The sequence below is a fragment of the Corapipo altera genome, unplaced genomic scaffold, assembly GCF_003945725.1.
Source record: "Corapipo altera isolate COAL_440 unplaced genomic scaffold, ASM394572v1 1, whole genome shotgun sequence".
In the NCBI taxonomy this organism is placed as follows: Eukaryota; Metazoa; Chordata; class Aves; order Passeriformes; family Pipridae; genus Corapipo; species Corapipo altera.
This window is the reverse complement of record NW_020884873.1, coordinates 20,357,557-20,377,518: the sequence shown is the minus strand read 5'-3', so window position 1 is coordinate 20,377,518 and position 19,962 is coordinate 20,357,557. Positions and strand designations below refer to the sequence as shown.

The 19,962-nt window shown below is 38.9% G+C and overlaps 2 protein-coding genes and 1 long non-coding RNA gene across 11 annotated transcripts in view; 1 reads left to right on the top strand and 2 right to left on the bottom strand.

Annotated features, from left to right (window-relative positions):
- The window catches only part of ANKS1B (ankyrin repeat and sterile alpha motif domain containing 1B), a 423,271-nt gene extending 421,631 nt beyond the window's left edge, over positions 1 to 1,640 (bottom strand). For 3 of the 5 annotated variants that reach the window (XM_027666799.1, XM_027666814.1, XM_027666806.1), the window contains exon 1: positions 1,054 to 1,634. In XM_027666799.1, the coding sequence (XP_027522600.1) occupies positions 1,054 to 1,187 (134 nt within the window). In that variant the 5' untranslated portion in view covers positions 1,188 to 1,634. Of the gene's footprint in view, positions 1 to 1,053 lie in introns of all 5 variants that reach the window. The other 2 variants (XM_027666829.1, XM_027666823.1) reach the window with 2 other exon arrangements.
- A 352-nt stretch (positions 1,641 to 1,992) lies between these two features.
- On the top strand, positions 1,993 to 14,645 carry LOC113958547. Of its 2 annotated transcripts, none has more exons than XR_003531550.1 (3): positions 1,993 to 2,288; positions 12,161 to 12,270; positions 14,548 to 14,645. It is a non-coding gene; the product is annotated as an uncharacterized LOC113958547 (long non-coding RNA). The 2 variants fall into 2 exon arrangements; XR_003531551.1 differs by lacking the exon at positions 1,993 to 2,288 and adding an exon at positions 6,976 to 7,049.
- Positions 12,750 to 19,962, bottom strand: part of UHRF1BP1L (UHRF1 binding protein 1 like) — a 58,732-nt gene continuing 51,519 nt past the window's right edge. For all 4 annotated transcript variants that reach the window (XM_027666766.1, XM_027666757.1, XM_027666773.1 and 1 more), the window contains 2 exons: positions 19,083 to 19,249; positions 12,750 to 18,377 (listed from right to left, as the gene is read on the bottom strand). In XM_027666766.1, the coding sequence (XP_027522567.1) occupies positions 18,252 to 18,377; positions 19,083 to 19,249 (293 nt within the window). In that variant the 3' untranslated portion in view covers positions 12,750 to 18,251. The remainder of the gene's footprint in view (positions 18,378 to 19,082; positions 19,250 to 19,962) is intronic.

Sequence of the window (19,962 nt, the reverse complement as noted above, 5' to 3'; positions counted from 1 at the left end):
TATACTTTGGACAGTTAACACTAAATTTTCCCTGACAGGGGACACAGAAATAATATAAAAACATTGACAAGAAGGCACTGACAATAGAATCATAAATATATTTTTGTTTAAATCCATTTCCATTGCACTAGGCCTTTCTTTCTTTACCAAATAAACAACAAAACCAAACCTCCAATTTATTCAAGTTCTAGGTCAACAGTGTTTTGGTTCATTTTGTCTTCTTTTGCTATGCCTAATGTAGTGTTGAACACTAGCACTGGACTGGGTCCTGCAGACCTTCTCTGGCTTGAATACAGTCAAATGTCATAAATGATTGTGACAATGCTCTGACTTAAGAGTATGATGAAACCTAACATCAAAGCTATGCTGTAGATTGCCTGAGATATGACTAATAATGACTAAAGTTAAGCCCTTTCACCCAACATGGCCAGTAACCCAGTTTCACTCCACTAAACCCAGGTACCTTGAAAGTAATGCTGCTCTTACCTAACCTGCTCCGTTAAGTTTTACATCTCCTCGGCCTCGATGATTTATCTCCCACAAAAAAGAGATCCCCTTTGTTTTGTAGGCTCATTACTATGGCATGCCTAATTTCTTCTGCAAGTGAGGGCTGCAACTATGGGTGAGGGTATGGGGTGAAGCTACGTCTTTTTACACAGACTTCCACAATGCAATGCCTTGTCTGTGATAAACATTTTCATCTGTGATTACAAGGAGCAATTTGAAGATGGAAATATCAAACGAAAGGTAATCAATACATTGTACATATTAGCACAGCAGTCAAAATATAAGTTCTGCACCACAGCTAGTAACAGAATGAACACATGGACCTTACAGACGCATTGAAGGCAGGAAATTCAGTACCACTATATTAAGAAAATGACTGCCTGTGACTTTAAACACTGGCACGCTTGTACTTGGCGAGAAAGTGAACGATTTATTGTTACTATGAAAGATGCGGGAATGGAAATGAAGATGAGAGGGGCAACGATGATGATGATACAGAAGAAGAGGTTAATATCCCCAGCATCTGATGGGGAACGATGTCCCTACCTCAGTAAGCTGGATAAGGGGATAGCTCCAGATCCACTGCCAAGGATCCCTCCTTTCCTCCCAGAGAGGAGTTTCTCCACCAGAGCCACATTCCCAGTGCGAGCAGCTTCCAGCAGTTCCTGATCCTTCCCCATGGTCGGAAACCAAGCAGCCCCCCGCGAGAGAGCTGTACCCCGGGCCACAGCGGCCCCCTCCCTCCACAGAACGACCTCCCCTCCCCAGACCCTGCCTCAGAGCAGAGCACGGCAGAGATTCCTGCAGTCCCTTCCAGACCAGCAGGAGCAGCAGCAGGAGGGAGGAGGAGAATCACCTCCTCCTGGTTTCACTGGATCATTTCTGGGTGGAGTGTGGAAGGTGAAGGGGGGCGGCGGGAGGGAGGGAAGGAGGACGAGGCCAATAAAGAACCTCCCCCACACTGCCATGCACACACAGCCCCGGCCCGGAGGATGGGGCGGGGGAAGCGGGCAGTGTCAGCCGCCGTGCCGTGTCGGGCTGCCGAGGATAACGACCCTCCCGGACGGGCGAGCAGCCGGGCGCACGGAAGCGGAGAGGGGCGGCCGGAGGGAGGGAGGGAGGGAGGAGGCGCAGCCCTGCCTTGCCAGGCCCGTTGCTGGGGAGACGCGCCTGGCGCGCTCCCAGTGGATGCCCGGGCGCGGCGCACCCTCCGCCCGCTCCAGCGGCCCCGGCGCTCCGCGGGCCCCGCTCCTCCGCCCTGCTGGCCCCGCCCGGCCCGCGCCCCACTGCGGAGCCGGGAGCGCCGCCCGCCCCGCCAGGTGCATCGGCCGCGCCCCCCGCGGCGGCAGCGAGCGCTCGGCGGCGGCGGGGCAGCGCCGCGGAGGTGGCGCCTCCCCGCGCTGCGGAAGGTGACGGGAGGCACCCGGTGCCGGGCCGAGGATGGCTGAGAGCGAGAATGGGGGGCGGAGGGCGGGCGCTGAGGGACACCCGCCCCGGGCCGAATTGGCGGCAGGTGCGGGCGGGGTTGGTGGGGTCACGGACTGTGCCCGTGTGTGTGTGTGTGTGTGGGCGAGGAGGTGGCTCGAGCAAGGATTCCTCCCCATCCGGGGACGCGGCAGGACGCTCCGCACGGACACACCGGCCGGCTTCCTTGACAGAAACGATGTAGGCAAAAAGGAAAACCCGGGCCCCGCGGAGGTCAGGAGCGAATCGGGCAGGCGGGACTGCTGGCACCGCCACAAGCCAGGATCGTGGCTTTTCAGTATTTCCGCGGACGGGAGGTATAGCTGAATATGTTTGGTATCAGATCCAGTCATCCCTTCTGGAGTTTCTGGTTCCGTTACAGAGACCTTTTAAATTGTATGACTTTTCCAGGCACCAAAATTAATCATTCCTTGTGGATACTGGGATTTTTCAAGATATGCCGAAAATACTCGGTGCTGGCCAAGCCATAGGCACATCCTTGATAAATGCATCGTTTGACACTGTGCATATGTGAAACCCAAATTACAGCCCCGGGTTCCTGTTTCAGTTTAGTAATTTGAGTAGGTAGGACCATAGGTACAACAGGCAAATAAATTATCATCCCTTACTATTCCCCTACTGGCATCAGTGGCATTCTCCCATGAACTGTGCTCACAAGAGGTAAAGTCTGGCAATGCCAAAATAACAAGGATTTTAATGTTATGTTTTTAGAGAGTGTTTATTACTCCAGACCTACAGTTCATTTAAGGCAGTGGAAAGATTCTTGTTGATTTCACAAATTATTTGTTTTAATCCCTATCAGTAACACTTCTACAGATGTTTTGTGTTTTTATTAGCTAATTAAAAATTTTTAGTATCTTATAAGTAGAAATTTCTTTCTGGAATCTGATTTTCTTTTGCGAAGGATAAAAAAATAATCCTTACGGAGACCTATCATTCCAATACAGTTGTCCACAGCGAAGTATATTTTAGCTACAAAATGTAATTTACATAGTTTGGAATTTTCAGGACATGAAATTATGTCTTCTCCAATATTGTCAGCAGGACACAGAACTGAGCATATGCATAAAGTTATTAGGTGGAGAGATTCTATAACTACGTCTTTCTGATTGAAAGAGTTTGATATAAATAGTAATTTTAAGGCCTGATTCTGTGATCACAAATGTTTTATTATGGTTTAAATAAACAAACATATAATCACAGGAGTTAGGATTTATAGTTTAAGTCCTTTGTCACAGCAGAGTCACAGTGGAAAACAGTAATTTAAAACTTGACTAAAAGGTTGTATCTTGTTACCAGCCACTTGAGCTTTAACTAGTTCTAAAAAAGTTAGCCTTAAACTAAGAAACCCCCTGCATTCTGAAGCATTTTGATGTCCTCTGTTAAGGTAGCCATAATTTTCCTGTATTTCTCACTTGCTTTTGATTTTGTGTGCAATCACATGCACTGCTTGATAAATACCTTCTGACATGCGTGCTCTGCATGAACTGATTTCTTCAAGTTTGCTGAGAGCCTCTGAAGAGGTGCCAGTATTCCATGAAGAGCTAATCATAAGGCAGGAGAATGTGCATAAACCTGCACATTTATAAAAATTAGCTTAGAAGCAGATACTAAGGAAAGACTCGGGTCTTTAGGAATTTGTATTGTTTATGTGGTTGGATCAGCAGATGGCAAATATGACTCAGTATAAACGTTACATAATTCTTCTTGGGGAAAACAAAATCTCAAGACTGTGCTCTAACTGAAAAGATCATCCAGAAAGCTGTTGAAGAACAGTATGGAGAATCGGGATAGAAATATCAATGGAGCAGATGCATGCAGTAGCCAGCAAATTGAGGAAGATTTTTATGAATGTAGTGAGACTCAAAACATACCCCAGTAAACTCATCAGCCTGGTGTCCAACGAAAAACTGCAAAGGCTAAACAGAGGATTTAGTTTCATTAGGAAATAGAGCAGAACACAGTTATTCTATCAATGCGAAAAGGAAAAAGGAACGTAGGCAGCACTATTTAATGGAAGGATTAAACATGGATAAATTCTAAGGGCTACCAAAGCAATGAATTCAGAACATGAGTTGGTCTGTTTCCAGAGATGAAATTGATAGTGGACTGTAGTAAGTAAAAAAAAAATCAAGACTGAGTTGAAGGTAAATGGTCAAACCCATTAGATTAAGTAGGCTCCTTTGTGTTTTAAATCTTTTACATTCTTTGTTCCTGGTAATATCAGGACAACACTGTGGAGAGTTAAAAATTTTTTGTATGATAAATATATGAACTAGACATAGAAAGTGGAGACATAGCTTTATAAATTGCAGCAGTTACAGATGAGAAAAATAATTTGTAAAACAGCCAAGAGATCTTTCAAAACACTGTATGCTTTTTGAACAGTGCTGTTCCATACCACAGCAGAATTTTGATTCTATGATTTTAGTATTTTTGAAGACATTTTAAGTTATGACCACTGCAGCTGTCAGTGTCTAAGTGGCATCACACTTTCAATCTTGAAATTCCTCTTAACACAACATATGCTTTACCTTCTGTTTTCTTCCATTTTCTAAAATACCAGAGAGAGTAGTTAGCCTATCTAGAAATTCTTTAACTGGTTTGTCATTTTAAAGGACTGGAAGTGACTGTAATAAGCAGGGAGTTTCCTTAATGTTTTACAGTGCAACTATCACTTGGCTTTGTTCTCATACGGGTGTGACAACTTCTTTATTTCTTCCTCCTGCAGTCTCCCAGACATAAAGGCAAATTAACTCCCAGACTTAAAGGCTTTCTGACATTCTGTGACTTTCCCCTCTCTATTTTCAAGCAGAAGCATAGGAGAAGTATGAAAAACTGAGTTGCAAGTATTGAAAAAAAACCTAAATTTGTGATATTAAAAAATAGTTGTGTAGAATAGCAAATATACGAACATCTTATTTCAGGACTATCTATTATCAATTCACACTTGTAAAGATTAAGGAAGGTCTAAGATTCCTATTACAAGTTCTGAGGGATATTCTGCAAGAGAGCTCAAAATACTGGAATACCATCAGTTCTGTTTGATGGTATAAAGTAAATTAGCATTAAATAGGCCTGATTATTATTCTAATTTTTGTACACCCATGGTAAGTCAGGGACAAAGGCTGCAAAGTGCCCAAGAGGAAGTACTATTTTTCATGCACCTAGATGGTAAGAATTTTTCAGTCTTGATATTGTCTTTTGTTCTTTATGGTATATATATATAGTGTAAGAAAGAAGCTGTGAACTTCAAACAGCCATGACTGTATTTGTGTTTGCACTGCTTATCTAGGAAATGTCTAAACATCAGGCTCAGAGGCTAAGTCCAAAATGGAGGTCCCAGGAGCACATGTGAGCTCTTGAGGCCAGGCATGATTGCCCACCGTGTCCTGGTTCCTTGCCAAGGTGAAACCCAGACACACATCAGCCTTCCTCTGAAGGCCCTCCTCAGGGATAAGCTCAGAAGGGAGATGGCACAGTGGACATACCTTCGGTTTAGATAACTGGGACACACCATAATACTCACATGATGCTTTGTTTAGCTCTCACCACTGAAATATGCAAAAGGACTTGCATCCTCCCCCACTGTTAAAGAAAATTATAGAAACTGAAGGTACTAAGCCTAACTCATGAGGGATATAAAAACATCAAGGGTGCTATGGTCTCAAAAGAGCGCGTGGATTCTTGGACTCACGAGGTTAAGTAGAAGCTAAAGTAGCGTGTGAAGAAAAAGCCATTTTTGATGACTTACCTGCAACAATCCTGTCTCTGACCATACAATTCTGACTAGATCACATTTTCTCTAAACACTTACTTCCTTTCAGGCATGTTGTAAATTTGCAATGGAAAAGAATATCCCAGGAAATGGTCCCTTAATGACAACAGCAGGATGCTGTCTCAGCATGAGTGCTGACCCCACAACATCATTCTTGTGGGGCTCTGAACATACTAAAAAAGGGCAAGAAATTAAACTGTTATCATGCAGCCACTGACCTATAGAGTCATCTGAATATACCATGGGAAGTGTGCTGCATTCCCGAGGGCTGAAATGTCCCTGGAAAGTCACAAGTAAACACAGACTGCAGGTTGGGTCAGCACTGGAGAGCCGAACCTCCAGGATATTTGATGGGATAGTACTGACAGTAAGGCAAATTCATCTGCCGTGCCATTTCCAGTGCAATTGCAATTTTGCTCTGATGGCAGATGCAAAGGTTAACTCGTATATCTATACATATCTTTACATGTATTTCTCATGTGACAGCAGGTGGGATTAGCAGTATGATTATTCATCCAATCCTTCTGCTCTGTGCTAGGTTTATACCAGTTTGCTATCAAAATATGCCTGAGACTATTTTTCATGCATTAGAGAGAAATGCACAATCAAATGTGAATACAAGTTGAGAAGAGCAGCATGCTGATTAGATGCCCCAATCCAGTGTGTGCTGACAGATATAGTACAGTATTAAAGCTTTGCCTGTGCTGCTTAATGCACAGCTTATTGCATAAAAAAATAACTTGTTTCTACCTTTGATGCATTGCAACCCCTTTCGGACTTTAAAATATTTTCCCTTTCTTATCTTCCCTTTGAGATGTGTACAACATTGCCTACACATCAGATTTTGACTGCCTGAAAGAAGGATCATAGAGAAGTCTGAGCTGCAACATGCAAGTGATGAGGGACCACAACTGCAAGTACAGACAGCTGTTAGAATTGTGCACAAGTGTTATCCTTGCTCTCTATCAGCATCCAGGAAAGCACCACCAGGGGACTGGTGCACTGTAAGGCAGTAGCATAGCTGGAGGTATTCTGCCAGGGGGTTCCATTCTGGTTTGGTCTCTTCTAATAGCCATTATGTATTAATATACAGTGGTAAATCACTTCTCATAATTAATATAAACGGTTGAGCAAACACTCATACATCATACATTCTTCAGGTGTTTGTGCTTGTGGACACACATTGTGATGACCAATAAGGCAGGATGTATTTGAAATTTTAACCGTGCTACTGAGCAACACATAGCTTCAGACCTCACTGGGTCCAGAAGAGAGCATGGTGAGTGGAAATGCATGGTGCACGCAGAAAAAAATAGAGTATATATAGGTAATGATGTGGGAAGGCTCATAACTGTCTATATATACTTAAAAGATGTAACTGTCAGACTGAGAGCTGGGCAGTAAGAGGTGTACAACTAGGAAGAATGGGAAGATGTTTGAAAGAAGAAATATATGACAGATGAATTTATGATTAATATCGCCGTGGGAATTAACACAGAACCAAATGGACACAGCACTCTTTTTTGTCAATATCCAGTGGATATAGCATTGTCAGATATATGAGGAAGAACAGTTTTCCACTGATTCTCTTACTAGCTTTAATTTACCAAATCATTGCAAATTCTAGCTTTGATGCTTATTCTTAATACAAATGATGCAGGCAGCTAACTTTGCACTGAATTCTTGGGTCTGGCCAGGTTTTTTTCAGTCAACCTAACTATTTATGGTGGACACTTCAACTACCAGAGCCTTTCTTTACAGGCCAAGTCCAAGGTGTTAACTGAAGTTACCATCCTATAAGAAAAAGGTTTGTTGAAGCAACTAACTAAAGAAAAATAACTTGCCTGGACCAAATTCAGATCACCAAATACTCTGCAAAACCTCAAATCTAATACTTATGAAATTAAAATGGTGAGGTGCAAGCTATTGCTTCAATTTGCCTTGGCACTAGATGAGTGGAAGGTAGCAAATGTGATGCTAATGCCTCTTAAGGAGCTTGAAGGGGGAGTTGGAAAACTACTGAGTCTGATTTCCATGCCTGGCAAATTGGTAGACATCTTCACAATAGTGAAGATTCAGTACAGCTTTTGGAGAATCAAGTCATGTCTCTTGTTTCTATTAGAGTTCTTTCGTGGAGTCAAAGAGCATATGGAAAATTGCAATTCAATCAATAGATTGTATTTAGCTTTCCAAAAAGCTTTTGACAAGGTCCTTACAGAATACTTTTAAAAAACCCAAATTGTTATTAAGAGGGACAATTCTCTTGTGAATGGACAATTGGTTAAAGGAGGGAAAGTAAAAAGGAAGAATAGCCAATTTTCACAGTGGTGAGAGGTTGTCAGGACAGCCATGTAGAGGTCTCTCCTGGGACCTGCACTGTCCAGCAGGCTCATAATAACAATTTGCTGGCAAAACAGTAGGTTTCAGAATAGTTTGGACTAAAACTGAGTATGGAAGAGTACATTGTTATAGTAGATAGTAAAACAGAAGGTGGAATTCAATACTGACAAAAGATAGGAATAATTCTCTAGTGGAGGGAGATTTTAGATTCCCCTTTTTCAATTCCAAAACTGCTGTTACATCTCCCTCATCTTGAATTATTGGAGACAGTTCTATAACGATGTCCATTTAATGCTATATGGTAATCAAAATGGCAAATAAAATTATTGGGAATTGCTAGGAAAGGACACGAGTGTGTATAAAACCACTGAGTTTGTCCTGTATCAAAAACATTACATCAGTACTAGGCAAGGTACAGTAAAGGAGAAGAGGTGTAATCAGATGTATAGTATGTACAGCCTTCATAAAGCCCAAATAGACTGCGCCACTTCAGGTTTACAAAAATTATAACCATAGGAAGATAGAAGTATATAAAATAAGTGATATGAAAAAGTTAAATATAAAACAATTATCCATTATTTTTCCTAAATGAGAACTAAGAAATCACAATGGTGAGGAGACAGACTTAAACCACATTAATGTACTGTTCTCACTGAAATATTTTAATTTAGAATAGGCTTATGGTTGCTTTGTATTCCACTTGGAAGCGTGTGCTCTTATTTTGATAAATGATATTTTAGCATAGAGACTGTTACGTATGTGTGCACACTGATAGCAACACAGCACAAATAATAGGTATGTAAGCTTTGCTTAGTCTTGCTAATCTGTTTTATCTCAGGCTACTGCCTTGTATAAGAGTGTAGTCTTCATGTGTAGTTAAAATACACAGCACATTGTTTACTGTGGTTTTGTGCAGTACATATACAACCGCACAGTGACTCTGATGTTAAGAGGACTGCTGCTATCTGCCAGAAGGAACAATTAATATCAAATTTGTCAGAGATGGTGATTTTGTGAAGCTGATACTTTGCTCCTAGCACAAGATTAGGGTCCTTAGATATTTTATTCCGTTAGCCCAACAGTAAAAAGGTTCTTCATTCTTAATTACTTCTTCAAGCCCCACAAAACAACATTCTAGAGTGTTTATTAAAATTTGAAAGCTACTCCTGCACTGCCTAGGGAGGAAAGTTATTGCTTTTTTTTTTGCATGAGGATGTGGTTATGCAGTGAAATTCTAAATCTCATTTACCTCTTGTGTAACTGGATTACAGAGGAAAATATTAGCATGAGTAATTTGCTTCCTAATATGCAACTCCCTCATTTTGAGCCTTCTAACAATACAATAGATTTTGGTCCAAACTAATAATTGGTAAAGTCTATGGCTAAACCAGCCAATTCATTTAACTTACGCTTATTATTTATCTGAACCGAAGGTGACTATCAACCTCAGGCAAAAAGCCCTACTAATTTTAATTCAGCAGCTAAGTTAAAGCTAATATCTCAGAGGCAGAACCATGCACAAAAAATATTACATGTAAGATTTATGTTTTAAGAACACAATAGCATATTGACCTACCCCAGAGCATCAGTAGCAAAGGTAGCAGAGAGGATTACAGGAAGAGCAGCCTGTCTGTGACACTCTTCTAACTGGAACTGATTCAGCAAAACACATTTAGACATTAATCTGGATTCTTTTACATTGGAAGAAAACAGCTATGGCTATTCATGATAGATGTTCTGTTTCCATATTGTATTAAGAAAACAGAGTACAGAGACACCCTCTGCTGTGGATATGCAAATAGGCTGGCATCATCCTAGAAAAATATGCAATAATTAATGTAAAGTAATCTTTAATTAAATAATTAAGTATAGCACAAATTGGAGCTAAAAAGATCCACCTCCAGTAAAGAGGTGCAGGATAAGGGGAGTGTATTAAAGAAGGTTGAATAACTAAGGTAGGATGAATAATTCAAGTAGGAAAATCCTGAAGTTGCATAAATCTGATATCTGCTGTTTTCTTCCATTTGTTTCTCTTTTCACACCTCTGGACCTGCTGCAGTTTCTTCAAAATAGATTTTGTGATGCAAATCAGTGAGCTTCTGTGACACTACAGTTTTATCACATATTCCTTTTTATGTTGAAGATACCATATAACATTTTTAAAATTGAAAAATCAAAATACGGAACTGCCCAGTTTTATTTTGATGTAAGCATTTTATCAAACTAATGCTTCTCTGAGCAATATCCCAGTGAAGACACTACCCTGCATAAGCCTAATCCCTTTTCACAGAAACATTCAGGTTGGAGAAGACCTTTAAGATCATCAAGCCCAACCTTTAGCCCAGCACTGCCAAGTCCACCACTGGACTGTGTCAGATCTACACGTCTTTTAAATACCTTCAGGGATGGTGACTCCACCACTTTCCTGGGCAGTCTGTTCCAGTGCTTGACAACCCTTTTGGTGCAAATATTTTTCCTAATATACAATCTAAACCTCCCCTAGTGCAACTTGAGACTGTTTCCTCTTCTCCTATCACTTGTTTCTTGGGAGAAGAGGCATTTCCTCACCACCACTATTTGAGCAAGGAAAAAATTCAGATTTGCTGTAGAAACCAAGTCAATTTCTTTTGTTTCAAGTAGGATTGTGTTTACATCAAATCACATTTTACAGTTATTTTGAATGTTTTGATACATTTTGTAATGTACCTAAACATTCATAGCACCTGATTTAGTTAGTATTCAGCTTCTCTTTGTTTATTGCGCATTTCTCTCTTGCCACAATTTTTAAACTTCTTTTCATGGAAATTCTTAGTCTCTCTTTTCTACTTCCTTCTACAGTATAATACCATCTTTCTCACAGGGAAGATTACCCTGTTAGGCTGGTTGTATGAAAACATACATCATGCCAAAGACATGTTTGTGTTAGAGCTCTGCCTCATCCTTTTTTAAGTATGTGCAGCTTCAGTTAAGTTTTGACAGTAAGTTCACCTCCAGTGCTTCAGTCTCAGACTCTTCTAGCAGGCCCATTTCCAGTGGATATCAGGGATGATATGATACAGTGGGTGAGATCTCATGGTAACTAATATAACTATGTCTCCTGTTATTCATAAATCCCACTTTATCTAGGTTCTCTTGATTTGCATAAGAAGTGTCCAAGTGTCCTTAAAGTGAAGGAACATCAGCAAAGTGGAGATTATGATGGTGTTTGTCAGTTAATAGCCAGCTACTACATACAGTAAGATACTGCTCCACATACAAGTTTTATCACCAGATGGAGAAGAAAAAAATAAATCTGTTACTGCCTATACTGCTGCTAGGTAAAACCATTGCTTTTGACTCCAGCAGGTGCAGATTTAAAGGCAGCCACAATGACATTAAGGATGACAGCTATTCAGCCACACAGGAACACGTTTTCATGAATAAGGTGCCCAGAATTTGTTCTAGTGTATCGTTTTCCCTATGCTTATTTCAAATACTTTCCTTTTTTCCTCCTTTTGGACAGCGGTGACTTACAGTAGCTAAATAAGGGACATGTTTTGCATAATGAGAATGCAAAAGAGATTAACTCTAGGTTGCCTTTGCCTGCTGAAATATTTTGCCAAGTCCCATTTCAAGGAGTCTTTTAAATCTTCTTAACGTTGTGACTTTGAAGGAATACTTTCCTGTTGCATAAGCTGAAAATGCTTCTGATAATTGGAAAGGAAGGTTTAAGAACAGCGTTCAGGTCATGACCACTCCCAGATATATCTTCAGATGAGTATGAGTTGGAAATTTAACTTGTAGTTTTCCATGAGTTACATTGCCAAGTGTCAGTGATTTGAAAGGATTTAGGATCCAGTTAAAGCAAATAGCTCTGATACTGCTTTAAAGAATTTCTCAGTGACTGTTTGCAACTTACCGTATTTCTTACATTACTTCTGGATAGGAACTGAAATGCTGGAAGTGATGTATGTTTTATAAGTTTTTTAAAGAGCTGTTGTTTAAATATTTTCAAGTATGTATATACTCAAAAATCTGAATAGATTCTTTTTTTGTGTGTGAATATTGCAGAAATATCAAATCTCATGTTTTAGAGGGAAATGATTCTTCTGGAGTCTTCTTGCTATCTTCCTGCTAAGTTTGAGCAGAGAAGCCTCATTTCTACATCAAAGTCCGTTCAGGTAAGTGGCTGTGATTGTGTTGGTGTCCAGTATATTGTCATATTCTGCAACATTTTGGTATGTGGCATTGCAAGATGAGACCTTAAAAAACTCTCCATCATACCTATCCTGAGTTGCAGTCTCTTGTTAGAAATATAATTAAAAAGTAAGTGGAAGGAACAAACCACACATCAAGATTCCAGAGGAATGAAGAGACAGCTGCTTTCTATGCTATTTTCTCTATTTGACAAAAATAAAGCGACCCCATTCCTACAGTAAATTTTATATAGAATGCTTTTCTCTCTGCTTAGTCATTCTGCCTGTAAGTTTTTGAATAACCAAACGGGATATAAAAAGAAGTAACTCCAGATCACTTACCACACACTATAGTGTTAATATAAACTATCTTGTTAGATTACCATCTGGTAAAGGTAAGCATTTGTAAAGCACTACATTTGTTTATTCCAAAAGAAATACAGAAAACCTCTCTATATGCTCAGTTTATTAAAAATGGGGAGGTTTTCCTAGTTAGCAAGAAAATTGAACAAATAAATTGTTGATATCATGGTGGAGTTGTTCATCTGTACAGTGACAGGAAAACCAGACAAAATAATCCAAACTTTTAACAGATAATGACAAAGAACAACAAATCTGGTAAACATTTTACCATAAAAGGGACAATATGTACAAAAATAAGCTTTTAGAATTTATTTAAAGCTAAAGGGGGGAAGAAACACTAACACTGTTCAGGCAGTTCATGTGATTTATTTAAAGAGGAAGTGTGCCATAAAGAAGGCAGTAGAAACAGTGATAAGCCATCCAAATTAAAAGTGGGGGGGAAAAAAAAAAGCCTGGTTTAAAATCATGTTATGAGATTAAGCATCAAAAATTTATAAGAGCTCGAGATTCTACCCTGACATTTTCTCGCTCGGTGCGGCTGTCGATGGGTGAGGGCGCCAGGCGCGCTGGTACCCACGGGGACGTGAGGCCGCCAAGTGACTCCCGCACTGCCACCAAGCGGCGGCGGCGGGAGGAGCGTTCCGCACCAGTCGCGGGTTTAAACGAAAAACTACTAAAAAATTCGCATTCTGAGAACTCGTTAAGCACGGTTTGTCTTACTAGTAAAACATTAACCATCACAGACTGCAGTATGGTAATTCTCACTGCAAAAGTATTTTTCCAGTGCTGAAAAACTTCAAGTTACTAGAACAATATAATTACACTGCTAGAAGTATTTATGACAGTTGCACCTTCCGTGGTAATGGTGTACTGAGGTTTGCAGACAATATGAAGATATCCGGATTTGTTCCACAGATAAGCTGCTTAGAGGCTGCTGCTTTAGTCAGTGCTTGCTGGCTCAGACTACCACTTCTGAAGTGCTCATTTGTTCATGTCTCTGTCAAATGTTTAAATTACTTACCAATTATCTTAACTCAAATTAAATCATGGTGGTTTCGAACATACTCTGTCCTAGGAGAACTGCATTAACCAGTTTGTGCATTATGCTCCACACACTCACTACCAGCTTTACTCTCACAGAAGATAAGGCATAAGTGCATCTTATTTTTACTTCCAAAAAAATGCTCTCAGAAATTAGACAATGCAAGATTTCATACTGACATTACATGATTGAAAGCTTTAGGAAATACATGTATTCCACTTCCACTCATATGAAAATGGGTGATGGCAACTAAAGGGAAGGCAGGAGATAGTGAAAAAATAACAAAATACAGATACTTTAACGTAACTGTTTAGGGATGGCTTGGGCAGTGGTAGACAAAACCAAAATGACCTTTTAAAAAAGTTAATATTTACCCATTTAAGTAGTGGCAATATGAAAGATTCATCTCTTTGGGATGCAAAATTTACCCCTTATTTTGGGAGAGAACATAGGCTATCAAGAGTTTAGGTTGATTTTTGAAAATTCAATTCCTGCAACTTGTTTCAGCTAGCAAGTAGTGTGACACATAGTTGCGAGACATTCTATAATATTTAAAAGCTGTAAGTTGCAAAAGTATTTTTTAAATATTAATTTTATAGTGTTAAAAAATATATTTCATAATTAAAATTGTTCCAGATTTTTAAGTTTTTATATAAGCATGCTAAAAATATCTAGAACTGTAACTACACAGCTTCTATTTACTATCACTTCTATTTACTATTACTTCTATTTACTACTTTTTCTTAATTTTATTGAGAAATAGAGCTTTGTTCCTTCAGCAAAGACCGCTATTCCTATACAAGTTTTGCATCCTTTAATACTGATTAGCGTGATCTTTGTGCTGTTCTTGCTTTCAGGTTCCATACTAAGCAGTACAAGATGAGGAGAGGCACTGCCACAGAACTAAACAGAGTACAGCTGAACACAGCTTAGTGCCTGCACCAGTGGAAACCACGTGTTAGCCTCTGGACATGAGAGATGTGCTTCAGCACTACAAAGCCTGCCACTAGGTTCTCACTGACAGGTATCTTCACTGAGGCAGAGGAAATGGGGTTGCCATTCAAAAGCTAGTCAGCAAAAGTGAAGTGGCATGGGTTGGAATTAAAAAAAGATAAAGTTGTATTGCAGGGCTGTCAAAAACTTATTTCCCTACTGGGAGGGATGAATTAGTGGATTTCACAGCAAGTGCCCACAATTTCATTGCTACTTAACATATTAGCAAAGTCATGTTCTGTCCCTACAATAGATAAAAAGACATTGAATTGTATCAACAGCTGAATTGGAATCTGAAGTACTCTTTAAAATTTGCAGATGGCAACAGTGAGCTGAAAATCTACTTCAAGCATTTTGTGATGAATGTTTTAAGAACTACACAAGCACTTTTTTTTTCATACAGAAACCATTTTCCTCATCATTACTTACGTGAAATCTGGTCACTGTGGAGAGTTTGCTTCTGCAATACCTTACATACATTTTGTACTCTTGAAATTGTAGATGCTTGATAAAGTCTTTACCTTTATTATCACATTCCCCTTACATTTATTGTAAAATTATTTTGAATAAAGGTAACCATTAACATGTCAGATTGTAGGAAGCGTTCTATAGCTACCAGTTATCCTTTAGAGATCAATTGTGATCTCACTTTAAGACTCCCAAGTAAATTCCTAATCAAGACAGTGTCCAAACAGACATTGCTAATGGGACTGGGAAATAAAGGACTTAGGCAGGAGGGGGAAAAAAAGGCAGTTCCCTCCCAGCCAGTGCCATGGTCCCTTGCACCAACAGTCATGGTGGGCTTAATCCAGGGAGCAGGGACATCAGAGAACAGGCATGATCTCCACAAAGCTGCCTCTCCAACAGGCCTTTTATAAGTAATACTGTAAGGCCACATAATTTTGATTTAAAACTGGTGCTTACCAACAATGGTAAGAGTTAGTGAGAACTGGAACAGTGTGTGCCAGAATGATTCAATAACCGAGCCTGGGAAAGGGCACAGCCTCTTCAGGGTGAGCTAACATGAAAGCTTCGTTAGGCATTAAAACAGGATTTCTAAACAAGCCAACGAGTGTTAAACTGTAGACCAGTTAAAATTTCCATAGAAAATAAAAATAAAACTTGCTAACAGTTTGCCTGCAGGACTTCTGGAGTCAATTTTCAGTATACATTGAGGTTCTCCAAGTTCTTTGCAGAATAAAAGCAGTGCTTCATTCAAGAAGCTCTACTGATTGCACATTTCCTATCTAGGATTTAAGAAGGTTGTGTACACTGGCAGAGCCTGAGGATGAATTAAGCCTTTTTTTTGTTTTTAGTCTGAGTCTTTTCATAGCTATGTTTAGTATAACCTAAATGCACTTTCAAAAGTTAATAAATTAACTTTCCCTCTGCATTTTTTTCAATAGCAAAACTCATTTCAGAGTGACACAGTACTATCACTCTCAGTGTTGTCAAACTCACAACCAAACACACCTGTCTCTTCTGAACTGTGCACATATGACGCTCATTACTGCAAAACTGCCATGAAGTAGAAATGTATTCAGTTATAACAAAATGCTAGGAAGTGATACCATGAATTCCAACATCTGAGAAGGGCTGGTTTGGGCTATTGTTTCGAGTTTGATTTGTGTTTGGCTTTTCTCAAAAGAAGCAGGTACTAGCTTATGCAGTAATAAAGACAGGCATTTGATATTGCTATTTATTTCTTTTTAAAAATTAGACAATTCTCAGTGTAATATTCTAGCAACATGCTACTAAGCGCTCTGTACATTCCTTTCTTCAGAATAGTTCTAACTAGATCTTGGCAAGGATAAACCAAGTAAGAATTACTTTAATAGTACCAACCAGAATTAAACCAGTGGAGAAATACTCCCTGAATCTGACATTGCATTTATGTGAAATTGCTGTATTGTCTTAAATAACTGTTGAAATACAAATATTTAATTTCTCTATTAGAAACATTGTATGTATATTTTTTCATCTTATTCAGAATAGTAAAATAAAAATTTCCATGGGCATTAAGGGGAGTTTCAATGAGGGTTCATAAGGCAGGCTTTAAAATAGTGCCTGAACCAGTTCTTCCACAGAGTTCTTCATTAAAATCTACACAGTTTCAATAACTATTTTCGGCAGTGCAAATTATGTGTCCTCCAAAAAGTTTTAATGAAAACCATTTTAATTAAAACTAGTTTGACAGTCTGCATATGCAAAGTCAAACCACAGGATACTAAATACTTTAGGAAATTTGCCTGCATATCTACAAATAAAACTTCCCTCCAACATCCAATGGAGCAGAAACAATTGTGGTAGCAATTAAAAGATTTTCAGTTGTCAGATTCAAGGTCACTAGTTAAATTATTCAGTCATTTTTACTTCTAGCAAAGACAATCTCTTACAGGCATCTATAGTTTTATATGTTGTTTCCTAAATTGTTTAAAAGCACACTCTTATATTCTCTATTTTACAGTGTTGTGCTTTTTTACTTATCCATCTGTACCAGTTTTTAGCTGAAAGTTATTGTTCAATTTGTACAAATCACCCATAATTTAAACTGTATAATTACATTTCATGTAATCTCACAATTTCATTGGGTAATTAAGTGATTCTCTACAACTTTTTTATCAAAAAAAAGCAATATACAATTAATAAATCCCTGTAGGATTTTCCCCCCTCACAAGCACTGACATTACATATTTAAATACATTGAACCAAATCCTTGGGCATGTCTGATGAGTTGTGCAGAAATCAGACATGCATGCAAAATGGCTCCAAGCTCACCTGTCACAAAGGGCTGGATCCTAGTGCAGGGCTATATCCTCATCACAGAGAGAGGAAAAATAAAGTGTGAATGTCTAAGTTACATCAGCTGTACAGATACAGTGGACCTTCATGCAGAAGGAAAGCCCAGTAGTATGCCCTCTGACTTAAATTCTCCAGCATTTACTGTGGTATATTTTAGGAGCACATATGGAAACGGTATAGGGAAGTCTATAGCACCAGAGGATTATTCTTAAAATCCTCTCTGGGCAAATTACACTGAATTCAGGGCCAGTTTAGGGCTGGTATTTTAATTTTCAGTAGCTATACTATTCTAGAGGATCTAGCCCATATCATCATAGTGCAAATGTAACATCTTGTATGGATACCTTCTGGTAACAATCAAACAACATACCTTTAACAAACAGAGGTACAGTTTGTTAGTGAGGTGTGGTACATGTGGTACACCTTTTTCACAGCTGAGCCATCCACTTCTCAGAAAACATTTTAAAAATAACATTTCCTTTGATAATATTAAAAGTAGATGATATGATTTTTTCATCTCTAAATTAATAAAGTACAGTACAAACTGATTTTTCCCAAGTCAATTCAGTTTAAAATGAGCTGAAAAAAGTTACAATGTTTAATGAAAAATTCAGAATAGTACCTAGTTCACAAACATTTTTTTTGTAATGAGAAAACTTTGTCTGTGATCAAAAAAATAACCACATCTTCAAGTGATTTACAGACAGTATTTTAGATGCCACCACCACCTGAAGTTCTCATGTTCTTGCACTGCCAGAACACTGTCCTACTGATGATCAACATTCATCTTCTTCATGTGATGAAGCAGGGCATCTTTTTCCATTTGGACCTCAGCAAGAGCCAGTTTGGCTTTGGCTAGTTCCCGTTTGAGACATTCATTTTCTTCAATAAGCTAAAATGATCAGTTGAAAAAACAAAGCTATTAATTAGTATTCCTGCATGCTGACAACTTTTTCCATTACAGTAACTTTAAAATACTATATGCTCACATTCATTCCTGGGCAGAGGCTTGCTGGGACTGAGTCAATTGCAACTGATTCCCAGTTAATGAGCGTGGAACACAGAGAGAGCTGATGCAATTAGCTCAAAAGGCAGGATAGCCAGTGTTTTAGCTATACCATTTCCATTCTGGAGTGGAGTGGAAATGACCTCAGGTTCTGAGCTCCAGGAACAGATTCTTACGCAGTAGAAAAAACAACCAAATTGATGTGAGGATGTGTTCTGTCCTCATTGATTCAAACCCCAGGTATGATTGATAGATTAGTAAGGGTCTGACTAAACAGCCTAGTCCCTCTTGTTTGTACAGGGATGTGATGTGTTGTACAAAGACGAGGGAGATGGGGAGAAGAAAACTCCCTTATAAAACTCCCTCTGATGTAAAGGAAAAGAATCAATGTGCAGTGTATTACTACCCTATTTAGAAAGCAGTATTAAATTGCTGAGCCATACTATAATATCCATGATCGATATTTTCCATCTCAAATAGATTTCTAAACAGAAGTATATCCCACCCTCAGATAACCTAACAATTATGATGATTAAGGATTGTAACATAATTTTGAGGGGGCAGGAGGAAGTAAAAATCAATTCTAAATACCTCATTTTTAAGGAAGTCAGCTGAATCTCTGCTTGGTTTAGAAGGTCTGGGAATTTCACAAGTAACCTGTGTGGCTTGGTCCTTTGTTTTACATCCAGCAGGTTCTACTGCTTGCTGCAATGCACTACTTGAATTCATCTTTGACACATCATTTATTTTTTGATTATCTGTATCACAGAAATAGTGCAAAGGGGTTTTGTCAAAATTTTTTAAAGGTTGGTTCTTATCAGTACAAAATTAAAAACACCTAAAACAAATATACTTATGATATTAAGTACTTTTATATTAGCCTCTCAAAATCAAATTTAAGAATAAAAAAAAAAATTAAAACTTATAACCTTTTAGAGAAAAGGAGGGAAGGAGCAATATGTAACTTCCAGCCTGAAGGAAATAAACACATTTTTATACTGACCAATAGCATCACCACAGAATATGCACTCTGAATAATGAGAAGTTTGAGAACCATTAATATTGCTATTAATATACTGTCTACAGGTCTCTCTGAAGACTGCATTTACATTTGAAGACACAGTGAGATAAACCTGCTGGATCAAGTTTTTAAATTAGATAATACCTTTAATTACTTGGCATTAAAGAACCTTTCTAGCATTTGTAACTGAAGCGCACTATAATATCTGTTAAAATATACTGCTGTACACCAAGAGGAAAAGTGAGACTCATGGTTCTCAGTAGTCTAAAAAATACTCTGTTTTGTTTTTTAAACATTTCCTTCTAAACAAGAGTTTTCTGTTCATTACCCCCTCCTCTCACCACACACACTGAGGACTCAAAAAATGTAGCACTACAAACATGTATCACTGATGTGCAGATGGCATTTAACCTATGCCTTTGAAGTCACTGTACCTGAGCAGTCCAAGAC